Source organism: Aulonocara sp. 'chitande type north' Nkhata Bay, linkage group LG7 (genome assembly GCF_057382095.1).
Source record: "Aulonocara sp. 'chitande type north' Nkhata Bay isolate Kocher_YH1m ecotype deep benthic linkage group LG7, A_spYH_male_GT1.1, whole genome shotgun sequence".
Classification (NCBI taxonomy): Eukaryota; Metazoa; Chordata; class Actinopteri; order Cichliformes; family Cichlidae; genus Aulonocara; species Aulonocara sp. 'chitande type north' Nkhata Bay.
The window spans coordinates 69291544-69309715 of NC_141350.1; the positions used below are offsets into that span (position 1 = coordinate 69291544).

General features: G+C 45.1%; 1 protein-coding gene across 1 annotated transcript; it reads right to left on the reverse strand.

Moving 5' to 3' along the window:
* Positions 1-238: 238 nt before the first annotated feature.
* Positions 239-17891, reverse strand: nox5 (NADPH oxidase, EF-hand calcium binding domain 5). The gene is made up of 16 exons (XM_086297805.1): positions 17772-17891; positions 17542-17692; positions 17018-17228; positions 11939-12176; positions 10811-10964; positions 10556-10728; positions 10299-10481; positions 10086-10218; positions 9557-9699; positions 9301-9477; positions 8860-8904; positions 7649-7773; positions 7155-7239; positions 6974-7073; positions 1665-1831; positions 239-1080 (listed from the first exon to the last, which is right to left on the reverse strand). Exons 1-16 carry the CDS (start codon positions 17889-17891, stop codon positions 949-951), a joined length of 2337 nt encoding a protein of 778 aa, XP_086153931.1. The 3' UTR covers positions 239-948.
* Positions 17892-18172: the final 281 nt, after the last annotated feature.

The window sequence follows — 18172 nt, forward strand, 5'->3', positions numbered from 1 at the left end:
GAGTCTGCTCACCTGCGCCAGGGCTTTAATAGCGCTGCCCGGAAACGAAGCCATCAAAGAAACTGTTTTCAAGAAAGGCGGTTTCACGCTTTATTGTGAGGGTAATTCAAGCACTGGAGTCCTATCATATATTGTTGGGCAGCAGGAAGCAGCTCTGACATCGATTAGAAAGCCTGGAAACAGTTGCTTTTATTAAAGAGATCAGAAATGTTTATTTATTTGTTTTTATTTGGACAGTTCATACACATAAACATCATTAACACGATAACCTGCCACAGATGGATCAGACACAGTAATTATTAAAATCTAAAATAAGTAAAATAACAAACAAGATTAGATTTTATTATTAAATAAAGATGTGCCATACGCAAGTATTTTTGTGAAAAAGTCCAAATTTAGGTTTAGTATCCTAACATTTCAAATTAATAAGTCAAACTTTTCATAAAAATCACTCAGAGAAAAGTTTTTAAAAATAGCTTTTTTTGGTTGACTTTGTTTACTCGTGGATGGCACTTTTTTTTCCCAGTAGTAGAAACAAGCTTCCATACAAACCCATAAGGTCCATAAACATTACTGGGATATTTCTCTAACCTGTGCAGGGAAAAGTCTCACTGAGAGACCAGGTCTCTTTTTTTCCAAGAGGGCAGCAGAAGTTACAACAAATACAAATGCAACACAAATTGTCTTTATTCCACTTTGACAGGAAGTTCCTAGGGCCAGTTTCTGATAAAGAAGGATTATTTTGAGCTGTAAATCATGCGAAGCTGCTCTCACGATAGGTCACTTTCGACAAAGCCCCATACTCTGTGCGTCACACCCCCAAAAAGGAGGCGGGTCCAACAAAATGTGAACACATAAAATTATTAATGTCTCCACAACATCAGCGATACACGCACACACGCACACACACACACAGCTGCAGGTGTGTGCTGACGGCCCGTGACCTCCTTAGAAGTTCTCCTTGTAGAAGTTGAAGCCGAAGTGTTCACACTGAGCTTTGATGACTTTGGCCAGAGCGGGAGCGCCGCAGTAAAACACATGTACCTTCCCTTTGTTCTCCTCAGACACCTTCTGAAACACCTGAAACACACACACAGAGTATTTTATTAGGAGCTGATACTGCAAAACACACCGACGCTCCTTGATTGATAAAACTAAACCGCTATTGGAGAACCATCATGTCTCGGTCTCCCCTCTACTTCAATAAAATAAACTCCAGAAGAAGTAGTTTCCTTTCCAGGAACTAACATCCAGGACCTTAAATGTTTTAAATGGCCATCCATGGCAGCCTGAAACCTCAGAGATAGGTTCATTGCTAAATTTTTCAGTCTTTACAAAATTTTAAGGAGAACTTTCCGAATTTGTGATGAACTCATGTGTGGTGACTCCTGACAGAGTCTGGTGCGAATGTCCCCCCGAGAAGCAGATGTCCATGGACGCTGTTTTCTGTTTGTAGCCTCTATTTAAAGCCAAAACATTTTCGCCGTGTTGAGCCTGTCTGATTTAGCCCAACGTTACTTTATCAGGTCCAGGATCACATGTCACCCAAAGAGGACACTCTACCAAAACCTTCCAAAACTATTCAGGAAGGGTCCCAAACTCTCCTTGAAAAATACCAATAACAGAAAAGAAGAAGACCAAGTTAAACCAACGCAACGCCTCACCTTCCCCCACTCGGGTCGGCCCGGTTGGGTTCTGGTCCTCAGTCCAGTGATCGAGTCTCTCTTCTCCTTCTTGGCCAGAAGGTCGAGCGCCATCTGCAGGCCAATGGCCTTCATGTCGTTCTTGCTGAGCGCTGACGTCATGTACATGTGCATCTCCAGGAAGCGTCCTAACAAACATCAGCATTGTGTTAACGAGCGCACAGCAGCGTCTCTGCAGGACTTTAAACACCACGTGGAAGGAAATAACTCAATAATGAAAACTATTATTAGTGTCTTCAAAGTCTGTCTACATTTCCAGACGTTGTCCTGAATCTGCTGCTTTGTGTCTCTAATGACATCATCATTTCCAAAATTAATTCGTTTTATTTCTTAAGACCTGAAACCAGCGGCTGAGACCATAAACTCATCAGGAAAGTGTTTACTGAGCTCAGAGATGAAGACTTCCCTCACAGACGTCTATACGATCAATATTCACAGGAGATATTGGACGTCCGGTCGAGTGAACGTTGGCGCGCTTGCTGCCGCTGCTCACCGGTTGTTATTATTATCTACTATTACTATTTTTATTATAATTTTTTTTCAGTTGCTGACGACAATTTGAACCAAGTATCTAAGGCGCAACCCTGCTTTGACTTGTTTTCGCAATATCTGCGGGCTTCTATTGCTTGCGCTGCAGCTGTCAGTGTTCGGTCCCTCCGTCTGTGCTCAGTGCTCGGCCCTGATTAAGATGCGGATCCACAGGGTGTTGGTGTGGCTCACCTGGGGTTTTTTTATCCATCATTCATCACCCGGCGACAGCTCCTCTCCAGTACTCTGCTACGGATCTTTTGCAGCTCTGTTTCTGCCTGGCTGTCTCTCCACCTGTGGCTCTATACTTCTACCCGGACATCGCCTTCCAGCCCCGCCGCAGGTATATCCACCGAGGGCTTCGGCGGAAGTTCAACATCAGTGACACTAACTCAATATTTTCCATCTGGTCAAAAACTCGTCGTCCTCCCTGCAAGACTGACCACAGTGTGCTGGCCCACCTGGCTAGATCAACTAAGCCCACTGTCAGGCATGGCAACTCCAGCATCAAGTTCGGTCTATTAAACATCCGCTCTCTCACTGGTAAGGGACATCTCGTCCATGATCTCCTCTGTGATCGTAAGTTGGACTTTCTTTGCTTGACTGAAACATGGCAACAGCCCAATGACTTTGTTTCTCTCAATGACTCCACTCCTGGCGAGAAAGTAGCTGTGCAAACATCAAATATCTGCTCGGTTTATCAAGATATCGCATATTTGCAAAAGTGCTTCGACGTTTTCGGAGACGTCTGCTACCCACCAGCTCGACAGCTAGCCAGGAGCTTGAGGGTCACTGAAGCCGCCGAGAACGGCACAACTCCCGGCACATCATTTTCAGATCACCGCGGAGTTTCGCTGCTCGGGTTAAATGTAATATATAAGTCACTTAGACAACCTAAAAATGTTATTGTTGGGCTTTTTTCAGTGTTTTGTTTGTTCGTGAGTAAATCGGTTTGGCTGAGATTAAAGTTATTAGATTAGATAAAATAAAACTTTATTAATCCCCCGGTGGGTTCCTCCTTGGTTTTCACACAGCTGACTAAACGTCAAACAGAAAACTTATTAAACAGAAGTATGAGACAGTCGAGAATTTACACCAGTGTCCTGTTATATTTTAGATATCGAGGAGCAGACGGCTGAGTTTATTGAACTCCACCGAGACAGCGGCGACGCTAATCAGAAGGCGAGACCGTCCAATTTCACAGCCGTTTACTTCCGGCCTACCCGACCCTCTGAGGATCCAGCCTACGTAGACCGCGAAGGCTGGGTCCTCAGGAGGATGCAGCCCATGAATTTGGACACGACTGAAGTCTACACCGCCACAGCCTTAAAATTCAGGGAAATTAAGGACGCATTTGAGGGCCGCATTTCGAGCAGCCTTCAAATTGGGACAGCCTTCGTCGCGTCGCTGTGACGTAATCGGCCTTAAAATGCGGCCTTTAAGGCTGCAGACCCTGAATCGGGATACAGCCCCTGTCTCTGCCCCTCCCTCCCATTCATTTGAATACACTGCACTACAGCTCCCTGGATCTACCCCCACCATCATATGTACTGTTTATCGGCCACCTAAGCCAAACAAGGAGTTTTTAAATGAATTTTCTGCTCTTCTCACTCATTTCTGAGGTTATTGTACTCGGCCCTGAAAATCTTAGAAATATGGTATCTAATCAGATTCTTACTCTGGATGGCATTACCTTGGCCTCCAGTAACACTGTGAGGAACCTTGGAGTCATTTTTGACCAGGACATGTCCTTCAACGCACATATTAAACAAATATGTAAGACTGCTTTCTTCCATTTGCGCAACATCTCTAAAATTAGAAATATCCTGTCTCAGAGTGACGCTGAAAAACTAGTTCATGCATTTATTACTTCCAGGCTGGACTACTGTAATTCATTATTATCAGGATGTCCAAAAAACTCACTGAAAAGCCTTCAGCTAATCCAAAATGCTGCAGCAAGAGTCCTGACAGGGACTAGAAAGAGAGAGCATATTTCTCCTGTTTTGGCTTCCCTTCATTGGCTTCCTGTTAAATCCAGAATTGAATTCAAAATCCTGCTCCTCACATACAAGGTCTTAAATAATCAGGCCCCATCTTATCTTAATGACCTTGTAGTACCATATCACCCTATTAGAGCGCTCCGCTCTCGCTCTGCAGGCCTACTTGTTGTTCCTAGAGTATTTAAAAGTAGAATGGGAGGGAGAGCCTTCAGTTTTCAGGCCCCTCTTCTGTGGAACCAGCTTCCAGTTTGGATTCAGGAGACAGACACTATCTCTACTTTTAAGATTAGGCTTAAAACTTTCCTTTTTTCTAAAGCATATAGTTAGGGCTGGACCAGGTGACCCTGAATCCTCCCTTTGTTATGCTGCAATAGATGTAGGCTGCCGGGGGATTCCCATGATGCATTGAGTTTTTCCTTTCCAGTCACCTTTCTCACTCACTATGTATTAACAGACCTCTCTGCATTGAATCATATCTGTTATTAACCTCTGTCTCTCTTCCACAGCATGTCTTTATCCTGTCTTCCTTCTCTCACCCCAACCGGTCGCAGCAGATGGCCGCCCCTCCCTGAGCCTGGTTCCGCCGGAGGTTTCTTCCTGTTAAAAGGGAGTTTTTCCTTCCCACTGTCGCCAAAGTGCTTGCTCATAGGGGGTCATATGATTGTTGGGTTTTTCTCTGTATCTATGAAGCGCCTTGAGGCGACTTTTGTTGTGATTTGGCGCTATATAAATAAAATTGAATTGAATTGAATTGAATTGAATTTCTCTGTACTTTCTCCAAATCTCATCATTGCTGGTGACTTCAATATTCATATGGACAATAATAAAATCCCTCTTTCCAGAGATTTTACCTCCTGCCTGGAAAGTTTTGGGCTTCTACAATACATAAAATTTCCTACCCACTCTAAAGGTCATATCCTGGATTTGGTCTGTTGTTCTGGCATTACCCCCACCCATTGTAAAGCCACATTGTTTCCCCAGTCTGATCATATGTTTATTTCTTTTGATGCAAACATAACCGCTTCCAAAACCTGTGTCTCTTGTAATATCACTTTTAGGAAAATTAGTAATATCAACCCAGCTGTTTTTTCATCTGCCGTCCACGACCTTCCATCTATCCACTGCTCCTCAACCCCTCATGAACTCGTTTGTCATTATAATGTCAACCTTCATAACCTTCTTAACATATTTGCTCCCCTTAAACATCGAACTGTCTCATTTTCCCGTTCAGCTCCATGGTTTACCTCCGACCTGCGTCACCTTAAAGCTAAAGGACGCCAACTCGAACGTCTATTCAAGAAAACCGGACTTACTGTACATAAAGAAATGCACAATGATCGTGTTTTGTTCTATAAGGACGGCATTGCCTCAGCCAAATCTGCTTACTACTCTGGTTTAATTAGTTATAATGAAGGTAACTCCAGATCCCTCTATTCATTGTTCAGTAAAATTACAAAACCTCCAGACACATTGCCCTCCCACATGTATTCTGTTGATTTTTGCAATTCTCTTATCTCTTTTTTCACTTGTAAAATCTCAGATATCCACCGTCAACTTAACTCTGTGGGAGCTCCTGACTCTGAAGTAGACTTCCTGTTTCCCCCACTGTCTTCCTGTCAGCTATTTTCAAGCTTTACTCTTCCCTCCATAACTGATGTATCTAATCTCATTAAAAAATCTAAGTCATCAACCTGTCAACTTGACCCTCTCCCTACTGTGTTAGTTAAAGCCTGTCTTCCCTCTTTAGCTCCTCTCATAACCAATATTATTCATTCCTCCCTGAACACTGGGATTGTTCCTGAAGCACTGAAAAAGGCTTCTGTTATTCCAACTCTCAAAAAGCCTGGTGCAGACCCCAATAACTTTGATAATCTTCGCCCTATATCAAATCTCCCCTTTATTTCAAAAATTCTTGAAAAAGTTGTCGCCGCCCAGCTTCATTCACATCTCAATGACCATAATCTCTATGAACCATTTCAATCTGGTTTCCGCCCCAATCATAGCACAGAAACTGCTCTGTTAAGGATTACCAATGACCTTCTGATGGCAGCTGATTCTGGTCTCCTATCCATCCTCATCCTTCTTGATCTTAGTGCGGCGTTTGATACCATTTCTCACAATATTCTCCTGAACCGGTGAGCTTCCATTGGTATTAGTCATACCCCACTTACCTGGTTCACCTCCTATCTCTCAGACCGCACTCAGTTTATCCAATTTAAATCCCATTCTTCAGCTCTCTGTCCTGTTTCTGCTGGTGTGCCCCAGGGTTCAGTATTAGGGCCTCTTTTATTCATTACTTACATGCTCCGTCTTGGTTATATATTCCGAAAATATAATATAAATTTTCACTGTTATGCCGATGACACCCAGCTCTGCCTTTCTTCTAAACCCAGTTCATCCCTCCCACCTTCCTCCCTCTCAGACTGTCTTATTGAGATTAGACCCTGGTTCTCCTCCAATTTCCTCAAACTCAACAGTAATAAAACTGAAGTTTTACTTGTTGGTACAGCTTCTATCTTAACCAAAGCCCACAGCTTTTCCATTAACATTGAAAATTCTCCCACCCTTCCCTCCCCTCAGGTTAAGAGTTTGGGTGTCATACTTGATAATACTCTTTCATTCCAGTCTCACGTTAATTACATAACCCGGTCTGCTTACTTCCATTTACGTAATATTAACCGACTCCATCCCTTCCTTCCTCCCCATGCTCTTTCCCTCTCTAATTTGAAGCATCTCTCTCACCTTCCGGCTCCTCGTCGGCCTGGTCCATCTCCAGTTTGGTGAGCAAACTGACAAACCACTCGAAGGACTTCTGGTCTCTGTTGATCCAGATGAAGTCAACCTGCAGGGTGAAGAACATCCTGGTGTCCACGTGTGCTTCATTGCAGTACAGTGAGCTGTTGTTGGGATGCACTTTTCTTACTTTGCGCAGCTTCATCTCGCTGTCTTTGATGTTCTCGCACCACGAGTATTTACAGCTGGGACAGTTCTGCTTCCTCATGCGGTACCTGAGCCGCAGAAACACCTGGAGTCAGTTTTATATTCATTTCATGATTTTACTCACTGTAAAAAACAAACGGTGGAGAGGGTGACTGAACACGAGAGACGTAATTATAACGCGTCTAACCTTCTGAGTCCTAAAAGTAAAAAAAAATGAACAACTTTTTATTTATTGTTGAAAATGATCCAGTATCACATAACTCTATTTTCTGGCAAAGCTGAAAGAGGACATCACTGGAGCTTATTCTCATTGATTATATTATCACAGCAGAGCAATGAGGAAAGATCCTGAATAAACGTCCAGCATGTCGACAGATTACAGCTGATTATAAACTTGCAGTTTACACATGACTTGAACTGAACAGCTGGGCTGATGGAGGGACTGAGGGGTGGAGCACAGGTCTGTGGGCGTCTTACCGGTACATGATGCTTTGCAGGATGGAGGCGAAGGGTGTGATGCCGATTCCTGCCCCGATCAGAACGGCGTGTTCGGAGGCAAAGATCTGCCGTGTCGGAGTCCCGTACGGCCCGTCTACGTAACACTGTCACATGGCAGACATTCAACAAGAATCTGCGTCTGAAACGAGCGATTCCTGACAAACTACGCCTGTGTCAGCTGAAGGTTAACGGTTTCACCCACAGTGTCAGAGGTGTTCCTCAGGGTTCTACTCTCGGTCCTATGTAGTTTCGGCTAAAGCTGTAAGTTTTTCAGAAACAGCACAATGACTCTGACCAATGTTCGCTCTCTTTGAGCTCTATTTTCCCAGCAGAGTCGGTTTTTACACAAACTCTTTCTACAAAGAAATACAGATGATATAAACAGTGCTGAGAACGAAGCAAAGGCAATGTGATGGATCTGCCAGGTCTCACTGCAAAAACATGGAAAAATCCTTTTTGTGTGCACATAGTAAGTAAGTAAAATGTATTTATAGCACATTTCACAGATAAAAATCACAAAGTGCTTCACAAAAAAATCAGAAATACAAATAAAAAATGTTTTTTTCAAACTCATATTAAATTATTTTAACAGGAAGAAAATTTCACATCATAGAGAAAAACGTTGCAAAATCAAACCTGTCAGTGTAAACCAGGGGTGGGCAATCTCAGTCCACGAGGGCCGGTGTCCTGCAGGTTTTAGATCTCACCCTGGGTCAATCACATGATTAGTTCGTTACCAAGCCTCTGGAGAACTTCAGGACATGTTGAGGAGCTAATTTAGCCATTTAAACCAGCTGTGTTGGTTCGAGGACACAGCTAAAACCTGCAGGGGACACCAGCCCTCGTGGACTGAGATTGCCCACCCCTGGTGTAAACCCAAACCAAGTTTTTCACACATAAACCGAAGAATCTGAATCTGAACATATGAATCTCTTGCTGCCCTATAAGGAGCCGAAACTGCCTGAACTACCAACTGTCAGGGAGTTTAAGTCCATTTTAATAACATGTTCCTCCACCCAACCTCCAAATTTTGGGCTTTTTGGACTTTCAGGGGAAAACCTGATACTGTGTGCGAAGGCTGATAAAATAATGATAATAATTGTCTGCTGGTTCAACACTGCCACAGAGCTCTTCTCACTGTAACTTATACACAATCATATAAAAACTGATTCATGCTCTGAGCTCCTCACCTTGATGTTGCAGAATCTGTGGTTCTCAGTCAGCTTGGCAGAAACCTGCAGTTTAGAAGAAAACCAGAAACACATGTACTAAAACTCTTCTGTCAGTAAACCAAACACACATTGAAGGTGTCATCAGATTTCTGTAAGTTTACTGGGCAAAGAAAATGGTTCAAATATATTTCAGTAAGGAGGGGGGCAAAGTGGCTTGCAGATGCAGGTGTTATTTAACTACATGTTTTCTGGAACTAATAACAGAGATTTCCAACAATATGATCGAGGATATTTGTATTTATGTTGCTGATTTATTGAAGCATGTAGATAAACTTTACATGTCTGGCCCTTCATAGCGATCATTACAACGCAGGGATGAATGTCTCAGACTTATGATGTGGTTCGTTCTTCTCAGTGCAGTAGATTCATATTTGTTAAAGGCTGAACTCTCCTCCTGACCTCTCCTCGCTCTGCTGATCCCAGACCGTCTGGAAAAGGTTGCACGAGTCCCTGATCTCCGGACTCGGAGGCCTCCCCCGACGGCGAGCCGCTCTGTCGGTACATCGTCAGCTCGATGGCGCCGTCCTCATTAGACGCCACGGCTCCGTTACCATCGGCAGAGCTGAACATGTCGTCCTACAGGAAACCACATTGGAGATGTCACGCACAGGAAGCAGGCGGAGACCCAGCGAGTGCAGGTGTGTCAGAGTCTAACCTGAGCTCTCGGCAGCTGCCGGCGCTTCCGCAGGCTGGTGGCGAGTCTGTTGGGACCCAGAGCCTCGCTCTCCAGCTCTCTGAAGTACTCATACAGCCGGGTGGTCCACTGGCCCAGCGAGCGGATGTGCAGCCACAGAGTATCTGCAGAACGACAAGTGAAGACACAGAACTTACACCAGTTTCATTAGACGGTTAAAACCCACCCAGAGAAACTAAACAAAAAGGAGACCGAAGCTTTTACCTGAAATCTCATCAGAGAGGATCAATAAACACAAACCAACGTTCTAAGCTGAAAGGTTCTGCCATTCCCATCCACAGTTATACCTGCTGGAGTCTTTCAGCTCATTGTTCTCAGTGTCAGCAGGTGGAATCTGCGGGTTTTTTTACTAGAAATGTTACCTCATGTGTAACGTAGAGCTCAGACTCCACTGCAGTCCAGCGGACAGAAAGCCCTGAGAGCGCATCCAAAAGTCTGGGACCGGCTGAACCTATGAGGACTGTTTCAGTGCTGAGAGTGTGAGGTGTACCTGACTGCTCGGGAGCGCTGCTGATGGTGAACGGGTGCCACTCATATTTGGCGATCACTGGGATGTTGATGAAGACATAATCTCCAGGTTTGAACTGGAAGAACTGGGGACGCTTGATCACCAGATGAGTCACCTGACAGACAAAAAACACCATCAGACATCGGTGGACCTCGGGCGCCGATCGGGGCGCCGGGCTCGCTTTGTGTTCGGCACCTTGGAAGGCAGCAGGTTGACCTCCACGATGTAGAGGCCTCCCATATGGGACACGGCAATCCCCACGATCTTCTCCAGCACGAACACCAGACCTGGAACCACGAACCACTTCCAGAAGTTTGCACAGTGAATGATCAGCAGGATCCAAACCCACACATAGGACAGGTGAGACCAGTAAAAGACCTGCGGAGGAAACGGCGGTCAGCATCTCGCGGCAGGAAGCAGACCACGCACACAGAGAAAACCGTGTCTATTACCTCGAAGTGTCCGCTGCGGCGCACGAACGTGCTGGAGCAGAGCACCATGAGGCAGATCAGCACCTGCAGGACGACTCCAGTCAGCGAGGCTGTCCCCTTCACCCAGCCAATCCCAGGGCGGGTGGTCAGCAGGTACTCCCACAGGCTGTACTCACCGCTCTCCGTCATCTGGACTGAGACAAACAGCACCGGGACGCCAGTCTACACCTGTTTACACCTGTATACACCTGTGTGCTTGTGGGTGTGTGCTTATACCGAAGTTAAAGGCGTGTGCGGCGGTGTGCACCAGCGTGAATCCGAGGATGGCGCAGCCCACAATCTGGTGCAGCAGGATGTTCTGATCCAGAGGAAACACCCTCACCACCCACGTGGCCCTGAGCCAGGTCAAACAGCGCCGCAGCATCAGCACCTGGAAACGAAGACGCCACCACAACACGCGTGTGCTGAGATTTCAGCTGGACTTACGCTCATACTGTCATGTGACACCACTCTGAATCACAGGATGGTGCAGCGGGTCCAAGCTCAGTGATGCAGCTTACGTGCTGATCTGACTCCTGGGTGTTTCCTCTTTCCTGGCTTTATCTGAGTTTGCAGGCAGCTCTGATTTGAATCAGCACATGTGTGTTTTGTTTTCAGCTGCACTGCACAAGATAAATAGAGAAGGAAACGTCTGTGCTGCCCTCTGCTGGACACTAAGACACAGCACAGCCCCCTCTCTGCTGATTCCTTTCCTTTGTGTGAAAGTACTCAGCTGTGGTGCAATGATTATTGCCTCACAGGTTTAGCTGGGTTAACTGGTGGCTTCATTCTGCTGGGTGATCATGAGTTTAATGACTGTGATAAATACTGTGGTTGGTACAGACAGCACCCACATAAACAGGAGCAGCTGCACGTTTGTTACTTTATTGCTTTTGTTGCTTTTTTTGTGTAGACAGAAAAAATCAGTCAGCGTAAAATTACTGTTTTATATCCACAATCAGTTTAGTTCTCCTCTGATACAGCTCTGATAGGTTTAGGTATCATCTGCTGTGAGTAGTGCATCAAATTTAAAAACCTTTTCATGAGTGTTATGTGTAGAAATGTGGCGCCATGTGGTGCTGGCATTAGAACTGGTTTCACTGCTTCCAACTGGTCCAGACTGGACCCGATGGTGGCTATGTCAGGGGTTAATGCAGCAAAGACGGCCTTTTAGATGTTCCACTTATGCAGCCCACATCGCATGTCCACCATAGTGTGGATGGAACATGATGCTAATGGAAATGCAGGCTGAAGCCGAAAAGGCACGGTGGGAGAACCGGCTCTCGACCGGAAGCCATTTCTTGCACCGGCACCACGATGGAGGGAAAGAGGCACAGACACGTAAGGATGCAGTTTGTGTCATACCATGACGAAGGTGCAGTTAAAGTTGAGGCACTGGCCGCAGCCTTTGGCCACCATGAACCAAGGCCCACCGTAGCTGTGGCGCAACATGGCGACGATGAACAGCAGCAGATTAAGGAGGGAGTACACAGCCAGGAACAGCAGCTTCCGGCTGTTGTTCTGCCAGTAGGCCCGGGTCAGGTAGCGAGGGGTGTGACGCTTCTTCTGGTCCAGATCAGGAGGCTTCAGCCAGTTAGCAGCGCTGAGGGGAAGATGAAAAACAGAACAGGTGTATTAGCAGGTCTGCAGGTTTACAGGTGTATTAGCAGGTCTGCAGGTTTACAGGTGTATTAGCAGATCTGCAGGTTTACAGATGTATAAACAGGTCTGCAGGTTTACAGGTGTATAAACAGGTCTGCAGGTTTACAGGTGTATAAACAGGTCTGCAGGTTTACAGGTGTATTAGCAGGTCTGCAGGTTTACAGGTGTATTAGCAGGTCTGCAGGTTTACAGGTGTATAAACAGGTCTGCAGGTTTACAGGTGTATAAACTGGTCTGCAGGTTTACAGGTGTATAAACAGGTCTGCAGGTTTACAGGTGTATAAACAGGTCTGCAGGTTTACAGGTGTATTAGCAGATCTGCAGGTTTACAGGTGTATAAACAGGTCTGCAGGTTTACAGGTGTATAAACTGGTCTGCAGGTTTACAGGTGTATAAACAGGTCTGCAGGTTTACAGGTGTATAAACAGGTCTGCAGGTTTACAGGTGTATTAGCAGATCTGCAGGTTTACAGGTGTATAAACAGGTCTGCAAGTTTACAGGTGTATAGACGGGTCTGCAGGTTTACAGGTGTATAAACTGGTCTGCAGGTTTACAGGTGTATAAACAGGTCTGCAGGTTTACAGGTGTATAGACAGGTCTGCAGGTTTACAGATGTATAAACAGGTCTGCAGGTTTACAGGTGTATAAACAGGTCTGCAGGTTTACAGGTGTATTAGCAGATCTGCAGGTTTACAGGTGTATAAACAGGTCTGCAGGTTTACAGATGTATAGACAGGTCTGCAGGTTTACAGGTGTATAGACAGGTCTTCAGGTTTACAGGTGTATAAACAGGTCTGCAGGTTTACAGGTGTATAAACAGGTCTGCAGGTTTACAGATGTATAAACAGGTCTGCAGGTTTACAGATGTATAAACAGGTCTGCAGGTTTACAGGTGTATAAACAGGTCTGCAGGTTTACAGGTGTATTAGCAGATCTGTGGGTTTACAGATGTATAAACAGGTCTGCAGGTTTACAGGTGTATAAACAGGTCTGCAGGTTTACAGGTGTATAAACAGGTCTGCAGGTTTACAGGTGTATAAACAGGTCTGCAGGTTTACAGGTGTATTAGCAGATCTGTGGGTTTACAAATGTATTAGCAGGTCTGCAGGTTTACAGGTGTATTAGCAGGTCTGCAGGTTTACAGGTGTATAAACTGGTCTGCAGGTTTAAAGGTGTATAAACAGGTCTGCAGGTTTACAGGTGTATTAGCAGGTCTGCAGGTTTACAGGTGTATAAACAGGTCTGCAGGTTTACAGGTGTATAAACAGGTCTGCAGGTTTACAGGTGTATAAACAGGTCTGCAGGTTTACAGGTGTATAGACAGGTCTGCAGGTTTACAGATGTATAAACAGGTCTGCAGGTTTACAGGTGTATAGACAGGTCTGCAGGTTTACAGGTGTATAGACAGGTCTGCAGGTTTACAGATGTATAAACAGGTCTGCAGGTTTACAGGTGTATAGACAGGTCTGCAGGTTTACAGGTGTATAGACAGGTCTGCAGGTTTACAGGTGTATAGACAGGTCTTCAGGTTTACAGGTGTATAAACAGGTCTGCAGGTTTACAGATGTATAAACAGGTCTGCAGGTTTACAGGTGTATAAACAGGTCTGCAGGTTTACAGGTGTATAAACAGGTCTGCAGGTTTACAGGTGTATTAGCAGATCTGCAGGTTTACAGATGTATAAACAGGTCTGCAGGTTTACAGGTGTATAAACAGGTCTGCAGGTTTACAGGTGTATAAACAGGTCTGCAGGTTTACAAATGTATTAGCAGGTCTGCAGGTTTACAGGTGTATTAGCAGGTCTACAGGTTTACAGGTGTATAAACTGGTCTGCAGGTTTAAAGTTGTATAAACAGGTCTGCAGGTTTACAGGTGTATTAGCAGGTCTGCAGGTTTACAGGTGTATTAGCAGGTCTGCAGGTTTACAGGTGTATAAACAGGTCTGCAGGTTTACAGGTGTATAAACAGGTCTGCAGGTTTACAGGTGTATAAACAGGTCTGCAGGTTTACAGGTGTATAAACAGTTCTGCAGGTTTACAAATGTATTAACAGGTCTGCAGGTTTACAGGTGTATAAACAGGTCTGCAGGTTTACAGGTGTATAAACAGGTCTGCAGGTTTACAGGTGTATAGACGGGTCTGCAAGTTTACAGGTGTATAGACGGGTCTGCAGGTTTACAGGTGTATAAACAGGTCTGCAGGTTTACAGGTGTATTAGCAGGTCTGCAGGTTTACAGGTGTATAAGCAGGTCTGCAGGTTTACAGGTGTATAAACAGGTCTGCAGGTTTACAGGTGTATTAGCAGGTCTGCAGGTTTACAGGTGTATAAGCAGGTCTGCAAGTTTACAGGTGTATAGACGGGTCTGCAGGTTTACAGGTGTATAAGCAGGTCTGCAGGTTTACAGGTGTATTAGCAGATCTGCAGGTTTACAGGTGTATAAACAGGTCTGCAGGTTTACAGGTGTATAAACAGGTCTGCAGGTTTGCAGGTGTATAAGCAGGTCTGCAGGTTTACAGATGTATAGACGGGTCTGCAGGTTTACAGGTGTATAAACTGGTCTGCAGGTTTACAGGTGTATAAACAGGTCTGCAGGTTTACAGGTGTATAAACAGGTCTGCAGGTTTACAGGTGTATAAACTGGTCTGCAGGTTTACAGGTGTATAAACAGGTCTGCAGGTTTGCAGGTGTATAAACAGGTCTGCAGGTTTACAGGTGTATTAGCAGGTCTGCAGGTTTACAGATGTATAAACAGGTCTGCAGGTTTACAGGTGTATAGACAGGTCTGCAGGTTTACAGGTGTATAGACAGGTCTGCAGGTTTACAGGTGTATTAGCAGGTCTGCAGGTTTACAGATGTATAAACAGGTCTGCAGGTTTACAGGTGTATAAACAGGTCTGCAAGTTTACAGGTGTATAAACAGGTCTGCAGGTTTACAGGTGTATAAACAGGTCTGCAAGTTTACAGGTGTATAGACGGGTCTGCAGGTTTACAGGTGTATAAACTGGTCTGCAGGTTTACAGGTGTATAAACAGGTCTGCAGGTTTGCAGGTGTATAAACAGGTCTGCAGGTTTACAGATGTATAAACAGGTCTGCAAGTTTACAGGTGTATAGACGGGTCTGCAGGTTTACAGGTGTATAAACAGGTCTGCAGGTTTACAGGTGTATTAGCAGGTCTGCAGGTTTACAGGTGTATAAGCAGGTCTGCAGGTTTACAGATGTATAAACAGGTCTGCAAGTTTACAGGTGTATAAACAGGTCTGCAAGTTTACAGGTGTATAGACGGGTCTGCAGGTTTACAGGTGTATAAACTGGTCTGCAGGTTTACAGGTGTATAAACAGGTCTGCAGGTTTACAGGTGTATTAGCAGGTCTGCAGGTTTACAGGTGTATAAACAGGTCTGCAGGTTTACAGGTGTATTAGCAGGTCTGCAGGTTTACAGGTGTATAAACAGGTCTGCAGGTTTACAGGTGTATAAACAGGTCTGCAGGTTTACAGGTGTATTAGCAGATCTGCAGGTTTACAGGTGTATAAACAGGTCTGCAGGTTTGCAGGTGTATAAACAGGTCTGCAGGTTTACAGGTGTATTAGCAGGTCTGCAGGTTTACAGATGTATAAACAGGTCTGCAGGTTTACAGGTGTATTAACAGGTCTGCAGGTTTACAGATGTATAAACAGGTCTGCAGGTTTACAGGTGTATAAACAGGTCTGCAAGTTTACAGGTGTATAAACAGGTCTGCAGGTTTACAGGTGTATAAACAGGTCTGCAAGTTTACAGGTGTATAAACAGGTCTGCAGGTTTGCAGGTGTATAAACAGGTCTGCAGGTTTACAGGTGTATTAGCAGGTCTGCAGGTTTACAGATGTATAAACAGGTCTGCAGGTTTACAGGTGTATTAACAGGTCTGCAGGTTTACAGATGTATAAACAGGTCTGCAGGTTTACAGGTGTATAAACAGGTCTGCAAGTTTACAGGTGTATAAACAGGTCTGCAGGTTTACAGGTGTATAAACAGGTCTGCAAGTTTACAGGTGTATAAACAGGTCTGCAGGTTTACAGATGTATAAACAGGTCTGCAAGTTTACAGGTGTATAAACAGGTCTGCAGGTTTACAGGTGTATAAACAGGTCTGCAAGTTTACAGGTGTATAGACGGGTCTGCAGGTTTACAGGTGCATAAACTGGTCTGCAGGTTTACAGGTGTATAAACAGGTCTGCAGGTTTGCAGGTGTATAAACAGGTCTGCAGGTTTACAGATGTATAAACAGGTCTGCAAGTTTACAGGTGTATAAACAGGTCTGCAAGTTTACAGGTGTATAGACGGGTCTGCAGGTTTACAGGTGTATAAACAGGTCTGCAGGTTTACAGGTGTATTAGCAGGTCTGCAGGTTTACAGGTGTATAAGCAGGTCTGCAGGTTTACAGATGTATAAACAGGTCTGCAAGTTTACAGGTGTATAAACAGGTCTGCAAGTTTACAGGTGTATAGACGGGTCTGCAGGTTTACAGGTGTATAAACTGGTCTGCAGGTTTACAGGTGTATAAACAGGTCTGCAGGTTTACAGGTGTATTAGCAGGTCTGCAGGTTTACAGGTGTATAAACAGGTCTGCAGGTTTACAGGTGTATTAGCAGGTCTGCAGGTTTACAGGTGTATAAACAGGTCTGCAGGTTTACAGGTGTATTAGCAGGTCTGCAGGTTTACAGGTGTATAAACAGGTCTGCAGGTTTACAGGTGTATTAGCAGGTCTGCAGGTTTACAGGTGTATAAACAGACATCAGTACTGACCTGATGGTGAGGTTCTCCATCACCTCGGGGAACGTCTCCAGTTCAGCTTTGAGCTCCTCAAAGGTGATGGAGCCGCTGTTGTCCTTATCGGCGGACTCAAACAGAGCCAGTGTGAGGTCATCCAGCTTCTCCTCCGGCAGTGAGATGGCGCTCTCACGCAAACATGACTTCAGAACCGTTTTCAGCTCGTCTGGATCTATTGAACCGCTGCCTGTTTACAGAAAGCAAAAAGGATTAAGTGAAACTGCCCCGTCACCTGGCGGGCTGACGATGATACCCCATCAGCCTTTTACAGAGTTATAAAAATGAAACATGGCCACAAAACTGATAACTGACCTCTACCTGCTTCAGGACGTCAGGACGTCAGTTATAAAAATGAAACATGGCCACAAAACTGATAACTGACCTCTACCTGCTTCAGGACGTCAGCTATCTCTTATCTACAACTGTTAGACAGACTGAAACATTTGAAAATAACTCTTGTTGTAAATGTTGTAAATGTTGATGCATGAGCGAATGCTGACCATCCACGTCGTAGACCTGGAACAGGAAGCGGAGCTTGTCGGTCTCGTTGCCGTGGATCAGGAGGTCCAGAGCTTTGAGCAGTTCGTCCAGGCTGATGGAGCCGCTGCCGTCTGAGTCGAACAGTGCGAAGAAACGCTCAGCAAAGAAAGACTGCGAACAATTAGAGGACACGAGTTATTGAGGCCCATTTCAGGTGTTTTTTCTAAACTGCTCACCAGTCCATTCTCACCTCTTTGACCTTGAGAGCTGTTTTGAACTCCTCCAGGTCAATCTCTTTGTCCTCTCCGGCGATGGTCTCAAACTGTTTGGTCACCCACTCCAGCCAGCGGGCGTCTTCGTCCAGACTCATGGTGACCAGCTTTGCTGCTGCAGCTGGTGGGGACAAGCCAGCAAGCATCAAACCTAGCTTTTTGTTTTGATCTGCCTGTTCATGTAATCCTAATTACTCTTCTTCCATCAGAGCGAACATGTGTTAACAGACCTCTCTGCATTGAATCATATCTGTTATTAATCTCTGTCTCTCTTCCACAGCATGTCTTTATCCTGTCTTCCTTCTCTCACCCCAACCAATCACAGCAGATGGCCCCGCCCCTCCCTGAGCCTGGTTCTGCCGGAGGTTTGTTCCTGTTA

Bases quoted from the DNA above. Each gene is read 5' to 3' on its own strand.
- nox5 (XM_086297805.1), bottom strand. From the start codon at position 17,891: ATGAGTCTGGACGAAGACGCCCGCTGGCTGGAGTGGGTGACCAAACAG. The intron at 9,700-10,085 runs GTACACCTCACA...GTCGTTCTGCAG, and splicing joins CAGCGCTCCCGAGCAGTCAG to ATACTCTGTGGCTGCACATC. The intron at 7,774-8,859 runs GTGAGGAGCTCA...GCCATGTGACAG, and splicing joins ACAGATTCTGCAACATCAAG to TGTTACGTAGACGGGCCGTA.